Source organism: Phocoena phocoena, chromosome 5 (genome assembly GCF_963924675.1).
Source record: "Phocoena phocoena chromosome 5, mPhoPho1.1, whole genome shotgun sequence".
NCBI lineage: Eukaryota > Metazoa > Chordata > Mammalia > Artiodactyla > Phocoenidae > Phocoena > Phocoena phocoena.
In genome coordinates this window covers 63,880,935-63,905,130 of record NC_089223.1, presented here as the reverse complement: position 1 = coordinate 63,905,130, position 24,196 = coordinate 63,880,935, and the positions used below count along the sequence as shown (strand labels likewise).

General features: G+C 37.6%; 1 protein-coding gene across 2 annotated transcripts in view; it reads left to right on the top strand.

Annotated features, from left to right (window-relative positions):
• Nucleotides 1-1,228: 1,228 nt before the first annotated feature.
• Nucleotides 1,229-24,196, top strand: part of EXOC1 (exocyst complex component 1) — a 57,802-nt gene continuing 34,834 nt past the window's right edge. Inside the window, exons 1-8 of one of the 2 annotated variants that reach the window (XM_065877431.1) lie at nt 1,229-1,322; nt 5,427-5,560; nt 7,026-7,156; nt 14,153-14,312; nt 18,743-18,930; nt 20,795-21,022; nt 21,232-21,364; nt 22,195-22,304. In XM_065877431.1, coding sequence (XP_065733503.1) covers nt 5,437-5,560; nt 7,026-7,156; nt 14,153-14,312; nt 18,743-18,930; nt 20,795-21,022; nt 21,232-21,364; nt 22,195-22,304 — 1,074 coding nt within the window. In that variant the 5' untranslated portion in view covers nt 1,229-1,322; nt 5,427-5,436. Of the gene's footprint in view, nt 1,323-5,426; nt 5,561-7,025; nt 7,157-14,152; nt 14,313-18,742; nt 18,931-20,794; nt 21,023-21,231; nt 21,365-22,194; nt 22,305-24,196 lie in introns of those variants that run through there. The other variant, XM_065877432.1, reaches the window with a different exon arrangement.

Here is a 24,196-nt window from a genome sequence, read left to right as displayed (position 1 = left end):
ATTTATCCCTCTATTTAATTCTGTCTCTCCAATGACGGTGTGTCCCCTTCTTAGTGGGATCCCTGTCTTTGCATCTCCAGCACCTAATACAGTGTCCAGCATTGAGGTGTCTCTGTTTTCAAATGAATGAATGCTTACATTGAATGGGTCCCTGCAGAACCCATGCAAAGGACGGTGTTGAGCTAGAGCAAAGAAGTCGCTCCTCTGAATTACCAGCACATTTATCGGACCTGTATCTCTCTTTGGTCATTTATTTTGTCTTATTTTATATGTATTTTAATGTATACCTTGTTTGGCCCTACCATACCAGGAACATCTTCAGGTTGAGATTCATGTCTGAATCACCTCTGCACCTCGATCAAAGTGCCTGGCATAAAACAGGTGCCAAACATATGGAATAAATAAATCACTTGCCTTGCAACCAGCAACACTGGCATCACCTGTGCTTCTCAAACTTAAACGTGCTCAGGCGTCATCTCGTTAAGGTGTAGATTACCATTCAGTAGATCTGAAGTAAGCCTGAAAGGCTGCATTTTCTAAAGAACCCCCAGATGATGCCCAAGCAGCTGGTCCACAGACCACATTTTAAAATACCAACGTCACTGTATCAATGGTTCTCCACCATAGCTGCATATTAGAATTTTCCCCAAAGATGTGAAAAGTGCTGGTGGGAACTTCCCTGGCGGTCCAGTGGTTAAGACTCCCCCCTTCCATTGCAGGGGGTGCGAGTGCGATTGCTGGTGGGGGAACTAATATCACGCGTGCTGCGGGCCTAAGAAAGTAAAAAAAAAAAAATTTTTAAAGTGCTGGTGTCTTGGTCCCCAGCGTCCCCCCCCCAAAATTCTGATTTAACTCATTTAAGCTCTCCATGCCATAAGCAGCAAGTATCTAGAGTTAACAAAGCTTTACGTGTGCAAGAAAGAAAACAAGTAATCGCATATCTTCTTAAATGAACTGCTGAAAACAGCTGAATAAATAACTCTTCAAGAGAAACTAACACGCAGTACCAAACGCCTCAGCTCCCGAGTCAGTCTCCGAGCGACGGGGTCCCGCCCCTGCCTGTCTTAGACACTCCCCTACGGCGAGACCTGACCCCTAGCCCTCGCCAAGCCCTCTGCCGCGACTCCTTCCGGCTCTACCAGACCGACTTCCGGCGTGGAGGCTGGTCACGTGCCCGGATATGGGAGGTGGGGCCAAACGGCCGCTTCCGGTTGGCCGCCCGACAGAGGAGCGCATCCTTGTAGCCGTGGCCCCTCCAGCCCCGTCCCATCTCTGTCGTGGAGGACCCGCCTCGGCACAGGCGGGCTCGGTCCGGCCTTGCGGTAAGCCTTCGGCCGCGGCTGCCGGGCAGTCCTGGCGGCGGCGCACCGACGAGCGGACGGGTGGACGCCAGGGTCTGAGGCGGCTCCTCAGTTCCGCTGCTGGCCCAGCACCGGGGGGTCGGGTGCCGCTCCCTCCGCCGTCAGGACCCTCTTCTCTTCCTGCCTGTCTGGGTAAGACGCAGAGTCCAGTAGGAGCATCCCCCGCCCCGGGGGGCTGGGAGTGCAATCCTGACACCCCTTTCCGGTTCCGCCCATGAAAACCCGATTTCACTGTAAAACACGGCCCTGATCCGTTTGCTCTCTGGCGTGAACCAGGAGGGGTCCAAATCCACATTTCCTTCTAAATCTTTTAAGTGCATTTCCCTGGCTTCAGGCACCTTGTTCTTTTCTGGAGGACAGTGCTCCACGCGCTAAGGTGTCTCGAGAGCATACAGGGCCCAGCCCACACTCACTCACTGACATGGCACTCCTACAGACAAGTTACCTGCCACACCTTGTAATGATCCAGCTGAATTTAAGGAAACAAGAACCAGCGTGTAGAGTATTGTGGCTGCCTGTTACTGGAACATGGTCATACATGGGTTCTTAAACAGGAGAAATAGTTTTGGAGGACCTCTAATGGTTCATTCACTGACTTACAAAAAATGTACTGTAAAGACTGGAGAGTTAATCACTTCACCCTGAGGATGTAGATGCCATTGGAGGCATGGCTCTTCCTGTCTTCATGGACATATCTGTCATATACACCACTGTAACCTAGAATTGTGCCTGGCACTTCGCAGGCATCGATATTTGCCAAATGAATGAGAGTCGCATAGTGCTTTTCATTATGACTAGCTCCTTTATGAACTCTGCCCAGTCCAGTCTTGTTTTACCACTTACCATACAGTCAGTCCTTTGCTTTTGACCAAAGAGGGTCTGGGTGGTAGATGCTGACCACTATTAGTCATTCATTTAACCAGTTTTTACTATTCAGTTCAAGTTACCGCAAGAGATATTTGTTGAGTACCCACTAATAAAGGACACAGAACTATGCTAAAACACCCCCCATCCCTCCTTTCTTTCAAGAGAGTTGTTGAGATCCAGGAGCTTGTGATTTTACGAACCAGTTGGACAGCAAGTGCTTGATTGTTTAGTAAATGCAATAAGTGCTGTAGCAGTTGAGAGGAGAGATCAGTTTGGATTAAGATCTTTATTGAATCAACTTCATATAAATTATGGAGTGTAATTAGGGTTTGGATACATGATACTCCCTGCATGGAAAAGCTCCTAAGCAAAGATTTAAAGACCAGAATGAACAGAGAGCTTGGAGTGGAAGGTTTGTATTTGGGAACATTAGGAAAATGTTGAGCAAGGTTATATCGTGATGAAAGCTATGTTTTAATATTATTTGTCGAGAGTTTTGGGGTTGTAGAAGCTTGCAAAGAGGTAACCAGATGCTGTGGTGTTTAATAGATGTGGTTGATGTGAACCTGGGTTAGTGTGTTGGCAGCAGGAGCAGAAAGGATAAATTATGTGTAGATGAAGGAAAATCAGCAGAATGCTTTAGTTGTCATGTTATTTGGTGCTGTCATTTTGGTTAATTTATTAAATGCCTGGTATGTCTTTGCCAAGTTCTTGGAATACAAAGATGAATAAGACGTGGTCTTGCCTGCAAGGAAATACTTTTAAGGGGGGAGAGAATACAACTAGCTAGACAATATGGTTTGTAAGCGCTATGGTAGCAGAATAGAGGGGAAATATTAGAGAAGTGGGAAAGGAATTTTTTTTTCTTTGAGTGTGTGACTACTTCACAGAAGAGGTGACATTTCAGCAGGATCTTAAGGATGGATTGGAATTTCCCAGGGAGAAAAGAATTTCAGGAAAAAGAAATTGCAGAAACAAGAGCCTAGAGACAGAAAAGCAAACTGGTCAGTATCCAGCGTGGCTTGGGCGTAGGATAGAGTTGAGCTTTTAACACAGTGTGTAGGCCCTAGAACGTATTAAGGGATAGTAACATGGACATTTTATAATAGGTGGAATGGAAGTTAGGATGGGTAAAAATGTAGAGAGATGAAGAAGAAAGCAGTTGGGGAAACTTGCTCTTCATAGCTTCTATATTCTCTGCAGGGTAGATAGTGAAGCCATTTGCAGAAAGGGAGGTGGCTGACACTAGAATTGGGGGTTGAAGGAGAGAAATAAGGATTTGCAATACTGATGGGGAGTAGGAAGAGGAATCATCAAAAAAGGTATTAAGGAATTGCTGAGCAACTTTGAAAGTTTAGCTTTAATTGGATTTAAATATTTGTAATGAGTGCAGTGAACATGGATATGAGGCCTTCTTAAATGGCATATGGTAGCCAAGAGAGGTAGAGAAAAAAGACAGTTTATGGAGATTGGTGAACAGAGTGAACTGGTCTACAAATGGAGCAAGATGTTGAAGGGGATAGTGTGGGCGTAGGGAAATGAACACTGCCTCTAGGCTAGGTTGGAAAAGAAATTAAGCTTGGAGAGGCCAGATGGACTAGGAGAACAGGAAGGAGGGGGCGGTCAGGAGACTAGAGGCAGAGATGAGGTGAAAGAGGGATAGAAGTGTGAGTTTTGGGAGAAAAGCAATTTTTGAGTTGGAGCAGAGATAGAAGTTTTACAGATTGAGTAAAATATAGGAGATACCTATAGTTTACAAAAGTGTCCGTGTGTTATAAAAATTCACTCTAAGTCATTTATTTAAAACTCATAATTTCTTCATTTTCCCATAGAAGCAGTGTTAGAACTAGGAGTTAATTTCCTAAGCAAGCTCACACGTATGAAATACTATACATCTGCATTGGAAATAATAATGTATATACACACAAATATATATATACAGTATATTCAAAAAATAAAGTTGCAGTGAGTTTTTTTGAAATATGTAACTTAAGTTATATTTGAAAAAAGATGATTAATATACCATAAAATTCACCTTTTTTCAGTATATAATTCAGCGGTTTCCAGTATATTCAAAGGGTTATAAAAGCATCACTACTATCTAATTCAAGGACATTTTCATCACCCCAAAAAGAAGCCCCATACACATTAGCAGTCACTCCCCATTCCTCCTTGCCCTCAGCCCCTGGCAACCATAAATCAATCCATCTGTATGGATTTGTCTACTCTGGACATTTCACATAAATGGAATCATAAAATATGTAGTTCTTTGTAACTGGCTTCTTTCACTTAGCATCATGTTTTCAGGATTCACTGATGTTGTAGTATGTATCAGTACTTTGTTCCTTTTTTATGGCCAAATATTCTACTGTATGGATATATTTCATTTTGCTGTTCATCAGGACATTTGAGATGTTTCCACATTTTGACTATGGTGAACAATACTGCTGTGGACATTTAGGTACATGATTTTCTGTGGACATATGTTTAGCAGTTCTCTTGAGTATATACCTAGGAGTGGAATTGCTGGGTCATATGGTAAACCATGTTTAACTTTTTGAGGAACCACCAAGCTGTTTTCTGAAGTGGCTGCAGCATTTTATAATCACCAGCAATATATGAGACTTCCTTTTTCTCCACACCTTTACCAACAGTTGTCTTTTTAATTTTTAGCCATCCTAGCGGTGTAAAGTGGTAGGTATCTCAATGTGGTTTGATTTGCATTTCCCTAATGGCTAATGTTGCACATCTTTCCGTGTGCTTATTGGCCATTTGTATCTCTTCTTGGAGAAATGTCTGTTCAGATCCTTTGCTCAGTTTTTAACTGGGTTACTTGTCTTTTTATTGTTGAGTTGTAAGAGTTCTTTATATAGGAAATGTATATTTGAGGATTGGGCCTGGGTTTTTTAATTTTTTCCTAAATTTTTTTTTTTTTAATTTTTTCCTAAATTTTAAAAAAATATTATAATATTTGGTGAACACTTGCAAAGATTTTAGAGTTTGATATCACTGGTTCTCTAATTTCTTTTCCAAACATACAGCTTTTTATTTTTATGATGTAGGTGTACTAATGTATTAAATCATTCATCCTACACTTATTTGCCATAAATAAGATCATTTTTTTAATGCTAAGTGGAACAATGTAAGATAGAATGATTTTGAGAATGAGTATAATATCTATACTCTGAATTTTTTCAGTTGAGTGAAGATGACAGCAATCAAGCACGCATTACAAAGAGACATTTTTACACCAAATGACGAACGCCTGCTGAGTATTGTCAATGTCTGCAAAGCAGGAAAAAAGAAAAAGAACTGTTTTTTGTGTGCCACAGGTGGGTATTTAGTAAGTCAAGGTTCTTGTTTGGCATTCTTTTATTCCCTAGGGGTCATTTCCTCATTGTTTAAAATATTCTTGGACTTCCCTGGTGGTCCAGTGGTTAAGAATCTGCCTTCCAATGCAGGGGACATGCCTTCGATCTCTGGTCAGGGAACTAAGATCCCACGTGCCACGGGGCAGCTAAGCCTGCGCACCACAACTAGAGAAGCCTGTGTGCTGCAGTGAAAGATCCTGCATCCCACAAAGAAGATCCTGTGAACTGCAACTAAGACCTGATGCAGCCAAATAAATAAATTTAAAAAATAAAAGAATGACCATGTATCACTTTAAAAAAAAAAGAAATTCAATTTCAAAAATAAATAAATAAAATAAAATATTCTCATTGTTTCTGTGATTGGAAAATCGGGCCAACAAATTCGTTTTTTTTCAATTGTCTTTAATTAAATCTTGAGTAGATACAAAAGTATTTCTTTTTTAAAAATATTTATTTATTTACTTTTGGCTGCGTTGGGTCTTTGTTGCTGCACGTGGGCTTTCTCTAGTTGCCGTGCGCAGGCTTCTCATTGCAGTGGCTTCTCTTGTTGTGGAGCACGGGCTCTAGGTGATTGGGCTTCAGTAGTTGCGGCACGCGGGCTCAGTAGTTGTGGCTCAGGACTCTAGAGCACAGGCTCAGTAGTTGTGATGCACAGGCTTAGTTGCTCCGTGGCATGTGGGATCTTCCCAGACCAGGGATCAGACTCGTGTTCCCTGCACTGGCAGGCAGATTCTTAACCACTACACCACCAGGGAAGTCCCACAAAAGTATTTCTGTAACATACATACAAGGTGTGAACACTTGTGTATACCACTGTCCAGAATAAGAAGAATTTTACCGTCACCTTTGAAGTCTCCTGTGTGCCCTGCCCTGCTCCCATTCCCTTCCCTCCCTCATTAAGAGGTAACTAGTATCCTGAGTTTTGATTTACTCTTCCTTTGCTTTTCTTTATCATTTTACCATATGTGTTTGTAATCTCGAATATACACTGTTATATTTGCGTGTCTTTGAACTTTACATAAATTGAATCATAGCACAGGTATTCATTTGTGACTTTTTCCACTCAACAGTATGTTTGTGAATGTTATGTCTTGTTTTTCTCCCATAGCTGTAATTCTTTCATTTCCACTGCTGTGTAGTATTCTACTCAGAGAGTACTGCTGTTTACTTACCCGTTCTACCAGTGATGACCAGGAGGTTTGTTTCCAGATTTTGCTATTCGGGCAGCACTTCTGTGAGCATGTTTGTCCTTGTCTGCCAGTGTACACAGGTATTCTGTGTATTCCTCAGTCATAGCATTTGTTATGAAATACTATTCCTGCTTTAGTATTGTGTACAGACACCTGACAGCTGTGTTTGCAATGAATTAATGAAGAATGAGGAAATGAATGATGTCTCTAATGAAAGTGTGTGTTTTATTCAACAGTGACAACTGAACGCCCCGTGCAGGTGAAGGTGGTCAAAGTCAAGAAATCTGATAAAGGAGATTTCTACAAAAGGCAGATTGCTTGGGCCCTTCGAGACCTTGCTGTGGTAGATGCCAAGGATGCTATTAAAGTATGTTTTTGTTAGTTCTTTGACATGAATTCAGAAAGTGTCTTTCATTTTGTAACATAGTATGTTGTCTTCTAAGATGATCTAAACTTGTTTTGTGACCCAGTAGTTCACCACCTAACCAGCAATTAGTCTAAAGTGTATTATCCAACCTTCCATTCTCTCACTTCTCATTCGCAGGCCACTTAAAATAAGTATGTATGTAAGCTTGTTTCATTGTTTGTGCTTTTTTTTTTTTTGAGCTACAATTATGTTTGTTCACAGGCTACATAACTAGAGCAAAATAACCTTGACTGTACATTTCTGTATTTAGATTAGGTATACTTAGTATAAAACCCATAAATTAGTATGGATTTTAAAGTGGTGTGTTGTGTGAGTAGTTTTTAAAAGAAAATCATTGTTTTGGTAAAACCTAGTTCAGAAATCACAGAAAATATAATGGTAAAACCTAGTTCAGAAATCACAGAAAATATAACCAAAGTGAATCTTCCTTAGGTAGTCCTTAAAAATAATGTAGAATCACCAGCTGAGGCAGCCAAGCTGGCCCTCTGAAGCTGTGGTTTGAATATTGTGGCTCAAGTGATGGCAGTGATAGTGAGTTTCACCCCTTATTTTAAGGACTTTGAAGAATAAGATATGAGACATTAAATAAGATATTAAATAAGATATTAATAAGATACCTTACACTTTAAGTCACACTCAAACTCCAGGAAAGTTGAATAATACAATAATCATGATAAAGGGCCACGTTTATTCCTGACATTTCAAGACTTTTCACAGCAATACCCTTTTTAAAAAAAAAAAAAAAGAAATAGGGCTTCCCTGGTGGCGCAGTGGTTGAGAGTCCGCCTGCCAATGCAGGGGACACGGGTTCGTGCCCCGGTCCGGGAAGATCCCACATGCCGCGGAGCGGCTGGGCCCGTGACCCATGGCCGCTGAGCCTGCGCGTCCGGAGCCTGTGCTCCGCAATGGGAGAGGCCACAACAGTGAGAGGCCCGCATAACACAAAAAAAAAAAAAAAAAAAAAGGAAATAAAGTAGACCCCCTCAGGTTAAAGTAGGTGCTTCTTCCTCTTCAGCCTCTCTAACCCTCCCCCTCATCTTCCTCTGCAGCCCAGAGGCACCTCCAGAGCTCTAGGGAATGCCTTGTACTGTACTGTACATCTACTGTACTGTGGATGGGGCTGATAGCAAGGCTTACAGTACTGTAACTACATGTGTCCATTGACTGAACTCTACAAGTCTCATACAGTGATTAAAAAGGAACAAAGAAGTGAAAACTACCTTTGTAGAGCAGTCTGATAAAATAAAAGTCTGGTTTTATGCTGACCTGGTACAAACCTCTGAGGAACTAAAAGCTGGACAGCATGACAGGCAGTTGAGTCAGGTGCAAGAAGATTTTTTTTAATGAAGCAGAAACAGCTTTAGGAGAGTCCTGCATATCTGTATAGTTGAGATTTCTTCCAAAATGTAGAGAATGCCTGTTCTTTAAATATTTTAGGCAAACTGGGCCTTTGCTTTATTCCTAAAAAGCACCCAGTTTTTAGAAAAACGTGGGATGTGGAAAACGGGGTCTGACAGGTGCTTTGAATGTGGGTGCATGTATATGTATTTGGAAAGAACATGAAAATGAGATTTTAAAAAACACTTCAATTATTTAATAATTTCTGTTATTATGGGAAGGATGAAGAGTAGAGATTTTCTAAGACAAAATACTTGAAAGGCTTTTTAGAAATTCACCTTTATTAAAAAGCCTTTTTCTCTTCAGTAGTTCCACACTTCATAACCCCATTGACTTCTGTAATTCACTAACATTGCTGAATGCTTATTTGAATGCTTTCCTCAGCTGACACCTCATTGCTGACTTGCTTAATGGATTTTTTTTCATTTTATGCAGGCACCTTGGTCTGTATACGCTACATATGGATATAAAACATAAAATTTTTATACATAGCCTAACATTAGCCATTTTGCATCACACATTAATAATTTTTTAAAAAATATTATTTATTTATTTATTTTTGGCTGTGTTGCATCTTCATTGCTGCGCGCAGGCTTTCTCTAGTTGCAGTGAGCGGGGGCTCCTCTTAATTGCGCTGCATGGGCTTCTCATTGTCGTGGCTTCTCTTGTTGCGAAGCACGGAATCTAGGCACACAGGCTTCAGTAGTTGTGGCACACAGGCTCAGTAGTCATGGCTCCTGGGCTTAGTTACTCTGAGGCATGTGGCATCTTCCCAGACCAGAGCTCGAACCCATGTCCCCTGCATTGGCAAGCGGATTCTTAACCACTGCGCCACCAGGGAAGTCCCTGCATCACGCATTGATTTGTGTGAGTGTTGCTGCTGGAGCAGTCAGCCTCTTTTATGGCATTATGTGAAATATTCCCAGGGAAGAGATCATTTCCCATCAAGCTTCATATGAGTTGCCAAGACTCTTAGATTTCTTTATAAATACTAATGCAATTATTTTTTTTGAAATTTTGAATTTTATTTTATTTTTTATACAGCAGGTTCTTATTAGTCATCCATTTTATACACATCAGTGTATACATGTCAATCCCAATCTTCCAATTCATCACACCACCACCACCACGCCCCTCCACTGCTTTCCCCCCTTGGTGTCCATACGTTTGTTCTCTACATTTGTGTCTCAGTTTCTGCCCTGCAAACCAGTTCATCTGTACTATTTTTCTAGGTTCCACATATATGCGTTAATATATTTGTTTTTCTCTTTCTGACTTACTTCTCTGTATGACAGTCTCTAGATCCATCCACTGACCCAGTTTTGTTCCTTTTTATGGCTGAGTAATATTCCATTGTATATATGTACCACATCTTCTCTATCCATTCGTCTGTCAATGGGCATTTAGGTTGCTTCCATGACCTGGCTATTGTAAATAGTGCTGCAATGAACATTGGGGTGCATGTGTCCTTTTGAATTATGGTTTTCTCTGGGTATATGCCCAGTAGTGGGATTGTTGGGTATATGGTAATTCTATTTTTAGTTTTTTAAGGAACCTCTATACTGTTCTACATAGTGGCTGTATCAGTTTACATTCCCACCAACAGTGCAAGAGGGTTCCCTTTTCTCCACACCCTCTCCAGCATTTGTTGTTTGTAGATTTTCTGATGATGCCCATTCTAACTGGTGTGAGGTGATACCTCATTGTAGTTTTAATTTGCATTTCTCTAATAATTAGTGATGTTGAGCAGCTTTTCATGTGCTTCTTGGCCATCTGTATGTCTTCTTTATAGAAACGTCTATTTAGGTCTTCTGCCCATTTTTGAATTGGGTTGTTTGTTTTTTTAATATTGAGCTGCATGAGCTGTTTATATATTTTGGAGATGAATCCTTTGTCCATTGATTTGTTTGCAAATATTTTCTCCCATTTTGAGGGTTGTTTTTTGTCTTTTTTATGGTTTCCTTTGCTGTGCAAAAGCTTTGAAGTTTCATTAGGTCCCATTTGTTTACTTTTGTTTTTATTTCCATTACTCTAGGAGGTGGATCAGAAAAGATCTTGCTGTGATTTATGTCAAAGGGTGTTCTTCCTATGTTTTCCTCTAAGAGACTTACAGTGTCCAGTCTTATATTTAGGTCTCTAATCTATTTTGAGTTTATTTTTGTGTATGGTGTTAGGCAGTGTTCTAATTTTATTCTTTTACATGTAGCTGTCCAATTTTCCCGACACCACTTACTGAAGAGACTGTCTTCTCCATTGTATATCCTTGCCTCGTTTGTCATAGATTAGTTGATCATAGGTGCGTGAGTTTATCTCTGGGCTTTCTATCCTGTTCCATTGATCCATATTTCTGTTTTTGTGCCAGTACCATATTGTCTTGATTACTGTAGCTTTGTAGTATAGTCTGAAGTCAGGGAGTCTCATTCCTCCAGTTTGTGTTTTTCCCTCAAGACTGCTTTGCCTATTTGGCGTCTTTTGTGTCTCCATACAAACTTTAAGATTTTTTGTTCTAGTTCTGTAAAAAATGCCATTGGTAATTTGATAGGGATTGCATTGAATCTGTAGTTTTCTTTCAGTAGTATAGTCATTTTCACAATATTGATCCTTCCAATCCAAGAACATGGTATCTCTCCATCTGTTGGTATCATCTTTAATTTCTTTCATCGGTGTCTTATAGTTTTCTGCATAGAGGTCTTTTGTCTCCCTCAGTAGATTTTTTCCTAGGTATTTTATTCTTTTTGTTGCAATGGTGAATGGGATTGTTTCCTTACTTTCTCTTTCTGATCTTTCATTGTTAGTGTATAGGAATGCAAGAGATTTCTGTGCATTAATTTTGTATCCTGCAACTTTACCAAATTCATTGATTAGCTCTAGTAGTTTTCTGGTAGCATCTTTAGGATTTTCTATGTATAGTATCATGTCATCTGCAAACAGTGACAGTTTTACTTCTTCTTTTCCAATTTGTATTCCTCTTATTTCTTTTTGTTCTCTGCTGTGGCTAGGACTTCCGAAGCTATTTTGAATAGTGGTGAGAGTGGACATCCTTGTCCACAATTACCTTTTTTTAAAAAAAACTTATTAAGTATAGTTGATTTACAATGTTGTGTTAATTTCTGCTGTACAGAAAAGTGATTCAGTTATACATATATATATACATTCTTTTTCATATTCTTTTCTATTGTGGTTTATCACAGAATATTGAATATAGTTCCCTGTGCTATACAGTAGGACCTTGTTTATCTCTTCTATGTATAATAGTTTGGATCTGCTAATCCCAAACTCCCAGTACATCCCTTCCCCACCTCTCCTCCCCCTTGGCCATCACAAGTCTGGTCTCTATGTCAGTGTGTCTGTTTCTGTTTCACAGATAAGTTCATTTGTGTCACATTTTAGATTCCACGTATAAGTGATATCATATGTATTTGTCCTCCGTCTGACTAACTTCACTTAGTATGATACTCTCTAGTAGCATCCATGTTGCTGCAAATGGCATTATTTCATTCTTTTTTATGGCTAAGTAGTATTTCATTGTATATATGCACCACATCATCTTTATCCATTCATCTGTCGATGCACATATAGGTTGTTTTTCTGTCGTGGCTGTTGTAAATAGTGCTGCAGTGAACATTGGGGTGCATTTATCTTTTCAAATTATAGTTTTGTCCAGGTATATGCCCAGGAATGGGATTGCTGGATCATATGGCAACTCTATTTTTAGTTCTTTGAGGAACCTCCATACTGTTTTCCGTAGTGGCTGCACCAACTTATGATGCAATTACCTTTTCGTTGTAAGTGAAAGTTTTTAATCTTTTGTCACTTTAATTCTGCTTATTGAGCTATAAATTCATTAGTACATCCATGCTACTGTAATATGATTGTACCATAGGTAAGTCTTGATCCCTAAATTATCCCAGATCTTCACAGTGAAAGTCATATCACTTTCCTTGCCTACTTATGGTCTTTATTACATTTTATTCCCCCTAAATAACACTTTAAATTAATTGAACACATGTTTAGCCTTCTATAGAACATTAAAAACATTTGAGCCTATTTTTAATTCCTTGGATGTGAAGGAAAGTATACATCCATATGTTTTCATATTTTATACGGTAGTCAAGTAGTTCTGAATTCAAGGGAGAATATCAAGGCATGAAAATATTTCTGTAATGTGGCTTAAGAGACATGTAGAAAGCATAGTGCAGTTCTCTCACACCAGTTGAACTTCTTTTTCATTTGAAATGACCTTAAAAGGCCTGTATTTTTTTACTTTTGAGACACCTTTAATTGTTCTGTATTTTCAGAATTGTAAACAGGAGCAGTCCCTGCTTTTCACCTCATTTGTTCTTGGAAATCACACTAGGGTATAGATTGTATTTTTTCTCACATGTTATAATGAGAAGATTCACAGCTGTGAATAATAGCACATTATCAAAGAAAAAGTATAACTCTAAAACCCCATAGGCAATTTAAAAAGAAAAATTAGGTCCACATCAAAACCAGAAACCATTGCCATCTTATAAACTAGGAAGCTGAGACACAGGCCATTAGACATCCTATACTTTCACTCATAGACCTAAGGGGCATAGAAAGGAAATTACCAGAACACTGTGTTGTTTTTAATCCAGCTTCTTTTGAGAGGTACACAAAATTTGTCCTATAAATTGAATTCTCCGAACCATTCTCTGCAAGTCACTTAGTCGATTTTGTGTGTGTGTGTGCGTGTGCACATTCCTTGCCATTTTATTATGTGCGGGTCCATGTAACCACTGCTACAATCAAGATACAGAAGTATTACAACACCTTAAAGAGCTCCCTCAGCTACCTCTTTATAGCACACCCATCCTCTTTCCTCCCCTCAACAATCCCTGACTCCTGACAACCACTAATCTATTCTCCATCTCATCTATTTTGAGTAGAATTTCATTTTGATTTATTTATAGTTATTAGAGACTATCTCTTTGTGTAGATATTTAGGTATGACATTATATAGACATAACTTAGTTTTGCTTGTGCTGACATTACCAGTTTCAGTGAGGGAAAAAACATTTTAGTCGGTTTTTTTTTTTTTTTTTTTTTTTTTTGCTGCGTTGGGTCTTCGTTGCTATGCGTGCACTTTCTCTAGTTGCAGCGAGCGGGGGCTACTCTTCATTGCAGTGCATGGGCTTCTCAATGCAGTGGCTTCTCTTGTTGTGGAGCACGGGCTCTAGGCATGAGGCCTTCAGTAGTTGTGGCACATGGGCTCAGTAGTTGTGGCTCGCGGGCTCTAGAGCGCAGGCTTAATAGCTGTGGTGCATGGGCTTAGTTGCTGTGCAGCATGTGGGATCTTCCTGGACCAGGGCTTGAACCTGTGTCCCCTGCACTGGCAGGCGGATTCTTGACCACTGTGCCACCAGGGAAGTCCCCCTTTTAGTAGATTTGTAATGGTGATTTTTTTTTCCAACAACAGCTTCAACTTCTTTTTGTTTTATTGAAATATATATTTTACAATAATGAAAAGAGAATATGATCAAAAACAATATCTTTTGTATATTTTTATTTCAGGAAAATCCTGAATTTGATTTACATTTTGAAAAAATATATAAATGGGTTGCCAGCAGCACTGCTGAAAAGAATGCATTTATTTCATGCATTTGGAAACTGAATCAGCGATATCTCCGGAAGAAAATTGATTTTGTCAATGTTAGCTCACAGCTTTTGGAAGGTAAAGTTAAATAAAAATGTATATGTAAAATCAGGTATGTCTGTAAGTGAATATATAATTTGGCATTACTCAAAGTATTTAAAACTCTGAATTATCTTTTTTGTAAAGGAATTTTAAGATAATTTTTCTTATTGCAGAAGTGATGCTTGTTCATTATAGAAAACTGATTCATTAAATTAAATGAAAATCACTCATAAACTTAATCCTTGGAGATAACTATGCATTTCTATGCATACTGAAATGCTTTTTTTTAAATAAAGAAATTTATGTTGCTACCTAACATGCCTTTTCATATAATGTTTCATGAACATTTTCCATGTTATTAAACACTTACCCCAACATTATTTTTAATGGCACCATAGTATTCCATTGTATTGGATATACTATAATTTTTTAACTAATCACTTTAAAAAATTTTTCCAATCTTTGCTTATCTTAAACAGCTCTGAGATGAATATCCTTGTAGCTGTACTTTTGTGTAGAGTGTAGGTGTAGTGTTTAAGAAACAACTCTGGAGTCAGACTGCCTGGGTTCAAATACTGGCTTTGTCACTTACTATAGCTGTGTGACCTTGGGTTACTCTATGTTTCAGTTTCTCATATGTCCGAAACAGAGATAATAATAGTATCAACTCCATAGGATTGTTTTAAGGATTAAATTAATATATGAACATGATGAGAACAATGCCAGATATATAGTAAGAACTCAATTATATATTAACAATTATTATTCTATTATCAGGATAAAGTCCTAAGATGTGAGGTTAATTAGGGTATTTTAGATCAGTATGTCTTCAGGAATATTACTAGGGATTATTTTGTGTTATAAGACAAAAACTCTACTGTTAATTGTTGAAAACATACAATGAGGTTTTTTTCTTTTAAAATATCTTTTATGAAGACATACACATTGTGAGAAGATGGGTTCTGTGTGCCTTGGGGATGCAATTTTTGTTGTATTCTTTATCTCAAAGAAAGCAATTGAAGTAACAGCAGGTGGACAGAGTTGTTGCCCCTTTATTGAGAAAAAAAAAAAAGTAGATTTGTTCTAAATTATATATTAGAAAGAAAACTTAGATTTGTCCTAAGTTGTATATTAGCATTTCAAAATAGAAGCTTCTGTTCTGTCAAGTGAAACATCTGAAATTGCCAATATTCAACCATTTTGACCTATAAAAATGGCAATTTCAGATGCTTCAGACTATTCCTTGACTTAGTCACTTGCCTCTGTCCTTTCTCCATTTTGTTTTACTTAATTCCTTTGCTGTTTGGTTATCTATCTTTCTCTCCCTAAATGTAGTATTCTTGTCCATCACTTATTAATTAGTGAGGCCATTACTGGTTTCAGGCTTGATGCTTGGAACTGGCAGAGGCAAGTCACATCTCTCAGGCCACATGCTTCTCCCTGCAGTGGGGCTGGCCTTGTGTCGGAGCCCTCAGGGTTGCCGTCTCGCCAACATTAGCCTCCAGTGTCTTGGTGGTTGAGTGTGTTGAGGGAATAACCTTTAAGAAATTTTTGGTAATTTTCCATGCTTTGAATAGTGGCTTAATTTGTTCTGAGTAGCTTTCTTTTTTTTTTTTTTTAACCATTTCAGGGTTGAACATTCTGATCAGTGAATGATTCATAAGCTTTCTGTTCTGTTTTTGAATATGATGTGTTTCCAGATGTTACTTATTGCCTAAGATGTATTTTAAACCAATATATTTCATTCAGTCAACAATATGGGCAAGTACATACCTACCTGTATTTACCTCATTAAGGAATATTACCAAAATCAATGAGAAGAGTATTGCTGTTTTTTGAGAATGAGGTGACTAGCTTTAAAAAAAGACAAGACATTTAATTTTTCAGGGCCTTAAATGAAGGTGTAGACATTTTTATTTTTATAAATATTACCTAATTGAGATCAATTTTAAGAATACTGAGATCCTTAAGGAGCTCATTTTGAAAATCACTTTCTATAAATTAGTAACTGTGGCTTTGGTTTAATAGAGTTCATATAGTAGCTTTATTAATGTCCATAAACTTGTTTAATGTTTTACTGGACTTTAAAATCATGGCCACTAACTCCCATTTTTAAAAAAAAGTCTCTAAGCTTTGGGTTATGTTAGAAAACAAATGAGAAATTATCAACATCTCCTTTTAAGAGCTAAGTAATCGTTCAAGTAAGTAAGACTGTTCATTGGGAATGTTAGCAGTAGCAGCTTTAGTAGTTTTTATTGGTGACAATTGAATGTTCGTGCTAATAATTGGGGCTTCTTAGTAGAATAAGGTTCTTAAAACAGGACTTTGTTAGCAGTTGAAGTAGAGTGAAATTTTTGTTTGGCCTTTTCTTTTTCATTCTTGCAGCCAGATTTTTTTTTTAAATCTTTGACTTGAATCCTTAAAAGCCAGCTTGAACTGATAATCGTGTGTGTTTTTTTAAACTGCTTCCATCTTGTCCTTTCTAACAATGTTTTATGACTAATCCATTGTGAGAGAGTGTCTGGGTAAAGGTTTGGGCCTTGAGTGAAAATAACTAGACTAAACGCATGAGTCACAACTGACCCATAAGCAATCCCCAGGAAGTGATCTGTTTCCCAGTTTTCTCCTCCAAGGACTTGGCAGTACTGTTTCATAAACGACTAAGAGAAAATAGAAAGATAAATGTATTTTTAGTCACTGTCAGAAAATGAATTAAAAAAATGAACACTGGAAATTTAGCTTCTTGTGGATATTTCCAGTTTGTAGTTGTATTTGACATTGTCTTTTAAGCTTCAATGTAGCATGAAGTTCGAATGAAATATGGGTAGTATTTTTAAAATTTAAACCTGTGTACGTTTCTAGCCAGCTAATATTCTTTGCTTACTTTCCTCTGCTTTTTTCATACCTTTTTACTCTCCAGAACTGCCTAAAGTTACAGAAGGTGCGTAACACCTTTTCTTCTTATTCTATTCCATAGATTTTTATTACTTGACGTTGTTATGTACTGTTGGTTGCATACTTTATGAAATTGTGTGCAGGGAAAAGTATATTACTACAAAATCCATATCGTAATAAAAATCGATGATAGTATTCATTATTGACTTCCAAAGGGCTGTTTTATGGAAGAGAAAATACTTCTGAAGCAGTTATGATCACTTAAAATATTTGTTTACTTTTAAATATTTACTTGTGCAAGGAGCTGTACAGAATGGTTTAGGTATTCCCTGCCCCCTAGTGGCTAAGAAGCTGTCACACATGACAGTTTAACATTTCCACAGTGACTGTTTCAAAGGACTAGGAGCTCGGTGATGCTACTGTAAGGAACTTGTATTTATATACTGTAATCTGTAATTGCCTGTACCAAAAGTTTTATCCCCCTCCTTTTTTTTCTGGGACATTATCTAAATCGGCCTAATTGCCATTCTTAAGAGTAAACCGTTTGTTACTTTGAATTAGGTGTTTTTTGTTCTAGGACAAATGAACATATGTCACGTCACACTGAATGCAAATATTCATTTTCATACAAAATAATGAATATTTCAAACATCTAGTGTTTGTGATTTTAACATGTCACATGAGTTGATGAAAATCAATGACTTTGTTTTGAGGTTTATTTAGGGGTAAAAATTATTTTTTTCATTTTACCTCTCTTAACCTCAAGATTTATATAAATCCCACATGCTGAGTGTATTCTCTCAAAAAACTGAACTGAGACATTTACCCAGAAAGCATCTCAGATTTGACCTCATGGTGTTTTGTTTTGAAGCAGGAAAACAGTTTAAATTTTTGTAATTTCACTCAGCCGTGTAGTTGTTGCTCTTCTTAATTACAGTATACAGTTACTGAGAAAGTTTCTATTAGCTGATCTTTAGAAATTTTATTAACACATGTGAAAAATTTTTAAAGATAGAAATGGAAAATTCAGTTAATATTTTCAGTGCCCAAAATAAATTGTGAATTGTAGATGCTTTTTTAAAATTTCAATTGAAAGTTATTTGGAGAAAAAAACAAAACATAACAAAGACAAAAAGAACAAAGATAACAGAAGAAAATGTTACCTGGGGAAAAAAAGGGAAGCAAATTATTTTTCATGTGTCCTGAACTCATAATCATTGTTTTGTTAGAGCGACAGTCACTTCAGGTAGGGGGAAAGGTTAGTCTTGCACACATGCTTTGTTTCTGGTTTTGTATTTGTTTTATAGTTTATGTTTTGGGAAACTGTGACTAAAGCCTATTTTAACACAAGTCAGTGAATTAGACTGCATGCTTTTGTTATAATAATTATGTTAACACATGCAGTTCTTCATAATAATAAGGGTTTTTTTTCATAGATTTTGAATCATTTTTCCTATTTTTCAGCCACTAAATGTGACCTGTGCTTATAACTGACCTTACCTATAAGTACAGTGCTATTTTCCATCCTACTTTTTTTTACTACTTTATTTTTAATTTTTATCCTCTTTAAGAATCTGTTCCAAGTGGGGAAAATCAGAGTGTGACAGGAGGCGATGAAGAAGCAGTGGATGAATACCAAGAGTTAAATGCAAGAGAAGAGCAGGATATTGAGATAATGATGGAAGGCTGTGAGTATGCAATTTCAAATGCCGAGGCCTTTGCAGAAAGGTTGTCCAGAGAGCTGCAGGTGCTAGATGGGGTAAGCCTTTCTTGTAATCTATGATTAGTGATGTGTGTGTAGTGAATTGAGGAGACTGGTGATGTTCATATTTTACTGCCTGAGCACTTAAGCCTGGGTAGTGTGATTATTGCTGTCTTTCTCTATAAGTGCATTACCAGCTGCCATCAGTCTTTCACTGTTCTTGTTCAAAAGACAACCATGCCTAATAGGCCAATGAAGCCAGTTGGCTGAGGTTCTGGATTTGGGGAGCTTCTTGATTTGGGGAGCTTCTTGATTTGAAGTGATGGAAGTAAAAAGTAGCCAGCTTGAAACCAACTTGAGGGTTGATTTCCTCAGCCTCTGAAATACCTCAGAATAGTTCAATGCAAAAGAATAGCATTTTTGTGGTTTGAAGGAAAGAAAAAAAAGGTACAGGTTAGAAAGAGAGAAATTGGGCTGAAAGAAGTGAATCATGTACCCAAAGAGAGCAAGATAGTGTGGTGAAAACAGAGAGCCAGGGGAAAAGGATGTTTGACTCCCCTGCTGAAATGTTTTGGAATAGACTCTATTCATTTGTATGCAAATTTCTAAGTTTGTATCTAAATGCACATCTTTATTTATTTACTTTTTTTTAGAAAGTAAAAAGCTGCAGGTAGCACCTCTGTTGTGAGAAAAGCCTAAAATGGGAACATTTGGGAGTTTTTTGTTTTGTTTAGACAAGGTATGCATTTAAGAAAAATCCTCAGAGAATAAAAAATATTTAAAGACTTAAAGAATGTTAAGGTACATGAAAGGTACAGAAGTTATGTGATTGAACTCAGGCCCAGAGATTACACGAACAGTCCAAGCTTACAAATCTATAAAACCCTCTGGAAGTAAAGCCTAGAAGAGACTTCAAGATGTTAAAGTAGAAATTGTCCTGGGTCACTTCAAGCCCACCTCTGCTGCTTGATGTCAGTGAGTCTGAGCCCTGCTGCCTTTACAGTTGGGCTGCACCTACAATTGAGTTATTATGAATAGTGTATAAAATAACACATGTGAAATTATAGCATCAACTGTACAATGATACTCTTTGAATTCCTTGTCCAAATTTTTTCCTCATATTGTGTTATCTGCCTTCTTAATGTGGCTTAGTGATTTGTATTATCTTTTCTAGTTAATATTGCATCTGTGTTGCAAGTCATCATATTACTTTGCAGTTTAATTTTGGATTTGAAAGCTTCCATATTTCAGGCAATTCAGAATCAATAGTCAGAATCGTTTAGAAAACATTAATAAAGGGATGGTGGTTTGTTACTGCTTTGCCTCGAAAAAAAAAATAGTCGCAAATGAAAGAGAAAAGAAAGAATACCATAGAAGGAGCTGTCTTATGGCAACAGGCTCTTCCACATCCTGTTAGTAGAAATCATACAACAGTTATAAATTAGTTCCATGAATTCTTCAAAGACTGGCATACTACTGCTACCCTCTTGACTAAGGTATTAACAGATGATTCTGCTTTTGTTTAGGGTTTTATGTAAATATTACAGAGTATAGAAAATTTTTATAGCTAATAGAGTTGGAAGAAGTATCAGAGATGACATAGTGTAATGCCACTTAACTTATGGAAATGAGAATATACCATTACTGATGATACATCGTGGGGCAGAGCCCTACTTGTTCAGTCTACAGAAATATGCAATACTGAGGTATGGTCCCTAACCTTGATATAAGGGAAAGTGTACTTTCCTGAAATACTGTGTAAAAAAGTGGAATGTAAACACAAAATGATAAATTAGATGTTTAAATGTGTATGTCAACCTTTGTTACTCTGCTGTCAAAGAGATTTATCAGTATTTCATTTTTATACCTCTTTTACACATTTGAAGAATACAAAGTATTACTTATCTTTTTAACTTTGTAGGCCAACATCCAGTCAATCATGGCCTCCGAAAAGCAAGTAAACATCCTAATGAACTTGCTGGACGAGGCTCTAAAGGAGGTGGATCAGATTGAATTGAAACTGAGCAGTTATGAGGAAATGCTCCAAAGTGTAAAAGAACAAATGGATCAGATCTCTGAGAGCAACCACCTAATTCATCTTAGTAACACTAATAATGTAAAACTCCTATCAGAGATAGAGTTCCTTGTGGTAAGCATGATTATAAATTACCAACAACAATTTAAAAAATCTAATGATAATATGTAAAGCCCATTTGTAAACATTTTCTAATTTCCTTAGGAGAGCAAGATTTAAAAATACTGAAATTCCAAAGACCTAGTAATAGGATTGAGTAAGCATCTTACCTGTAAATTTCCTGAAGAGTACATGTACAAACGGTGTATTTATATATATTCCAGAACCACATGGACTTGGCCAAAGGTCATATAAAGGCCCTTCAGGAAGGAGATCTTGCTTCCTCCAGGGGCATCGAGGCCTGTACCAACGCCGCGGATGCCCTTCTGCAGTGCATGAATGTGGCTCTTCGACCAGGTATGACAACAAAATCTGCCCAAGAACCTGAGACTAAGCCTGTGACTTAGTATAAAGCTTTTGACAAGAAGTGCATGGGGCAAGTGGTTTAGGGTTACATTCTTAGCTATTAAAACAAGTTTCACTTATTATCAAACATAATTCATATTAGCACTAAGAAATTTTTCATTTCAGTTCCTTCTGATTGACCATCAATGACTGGTTAACACCAGGATTTTTCTTCAGTACTGTCCATAGAACCTAGCACAAAGTAGATGACATAAGGTTTTGCTATGCCAGCAGTTCCAAAACTTGAGTTTGCATTAGAATCACCTAGAGCAGGGGTCCCCAACCCCTGGGGCTGCGACTGGTACTGGGCCGCGGCCTGTTAGGAACTGGGCCGCGCAGCAGGAGGTGAGTGGCGGACGAGTGAGCGAAGCTTCATCTGCCGCTCCCCATCGCTCGCATTCCGCCTGAACCATCCCCGCTACCACCATCTGTGGAGAAATTGTCTTCCACGAAACTGGTCCCTGGTGCCAAAAAGGTTGGGGACCACTGACCTAGAAGGCTTACGAAAATACAGATTGCCAGGTGCCACCTCCAGAATCAGTAGGTCTGGGCTGAGACCTTGGAATCCATATTTCTAACAGTTCCCAGATGATGCTGAGGCAGGACCACACTGTGCTATACTATTTTTTTCCCTTTACCTTTCTTTTACAAAGCATACGAATAAACCAGTAAAACTTTGGGTTCTTCAAAACTGAAATATGGATACTGTTATAAAGGTATTCATTAAACATTGAGGAACTCTTTTTACGCATTAAATAAGTCAAAAAATGTTATGATTTCAGGCCATGACATGCTTCTGGCAGTCAAACAGCAACAGCAGCGTTTCAGTGATTTGCGAGAGCATTTTGCCCGGAGACTAGCCAGTCACCTCAACAATGTTTTTGTTCAACAGGTAATTTTATTTTATTATTAATACTGGCATGTTCCTGTAACCTGTTTATATATATATTAACTTAAAATTAATATATATTAGCTTAAAACTAAATTCCCAGAAAAAATTTTAGTGTGTTTAATTGGGATCACAGTATATTCCTGCACACATTTCTTTGATTTTAATATTTTTAAGTACATCTACGAACAAATATGCACATATTTTCTCGTAGATGTATTTGGGGCCTCAGTGGCCTCCTTAGGAAGACAGTCTAGTTCCTTTTAGCTAAAACTCCCTGAGTTTTAAATAACTATGCTTACATGTTGCATATACCATTTAGACATTCTTATTTATAAAAATAAGTCCAAACCTGTTAACATGTTTACTGTTTGGCTTGTTTTATTTTTCAGTATTTTGAATACTGAGAACTAGGACTTGATTCCATGTTTGAAGTGTTTCATTGGCTTCATGTACTTACATATATGAGAAAAATGACTAAGTCAGTTGTAAATTCCAGTTGATTTAATCTTATATAAACCCTTTGCATTTTTATATGGAAAGGGATGTTATAATTAAGGTTGTGGCAATGATAATAATGCTAATAATATTATTAAGGGTACCTTAGAGGGATTTGAATAGAAGGCATTTTAATATCTGGGCATTTTAATAAATTAGGTTTCGTATATTTTTCATCTCCTTTATTTTAATAGGGTTATTGGGCAAAAAAAAAATTGAGGGAAATTCTGTTCATCAGGAAATGCTGTCTGAAATACTAGATTCTTATTTTGTTTTCACTTTGTAGTATTCTAAAACAATTGTATTTACTATATTTTATTTCTGATTAGTTTACTCAGGCCCTTCTTCAACTCTATAACAGGTCCTACTTTCTTTCGGTGCCTGTGAGTACATCAACTTTGGCTCCAGCTTCGTTGATTCTTTTCTTTTTTCTGTAAAGTTTACTAAACTTAACAGCAGCAGAATCTTTATAGATTATAATTTACTGATTTAAGCTACCTGTTAACCATATTTATAGCAGTTTTTTAATGTCCCATAACAAAAAGTTTATTTAGGCCAAAAAAGCATTTAATCTCAGTCTGCTTGCCTTTCTTCCTGTCATTCTATTAGTCACTCACTTTCTCCTTCATATATTTAGAAATCATTTGCCAAGTGATTAGAGATGCATACCAGACATTCACTTGGAATAGATGAGAGGCTGATTCTGCCCTCAGGTCACTCACAGTCTAGAGAAGGGAGATATAATAGACTGATGGACTGAGGGGGGGTATATGTTAAGATAGTGGTACTGTGGGAGCATAAAGGAAGACCATCTAACTAAGCATGCAAGGGGGAAATTGGGGAAGACTCTCTTAACATTTTACTTGACGTGAAAAGCATCAAGAAAAAAGTAAACCTAGAAATCACGTAGGAAATACTAATGCACATTTTACTTAAACTATTATTTCAATAATATCTATTTCTACACAGTTCCCTAGTTTTTAAAAATAATCCTGTTGACAGTGATACAGGCCACACTTGTAGATGGTACTGAAAATACTAGTCAGTAAACGATAATCCTTTCTGTACCCTTAATTGTTTGTTGTAACATGCTACTGTTTATGATTTTGCTTCCTTGCCTTATAAACTAATGGCTTTGTTTAAAGTGAATGCTTCCGAGTTCTGAAAATCTAATATGTATTGTTACATGTGAGTAATGCATGTTGAAAACCAGAATGTTGCAACAACCTAGCATGTGCTGAAGAAGGTGGAGGACAATGTCCCAAGTATAGGAAAGAGATTTTCTGTGTGTTAAATTTAATGCATTGGGTCACCTAGCAAAAGAGTTGGGAAACATGGGTATTTCTATTCCTGGTTGTGGGACACACTAGCTGGGAAAATTTGATTACTGTATTATG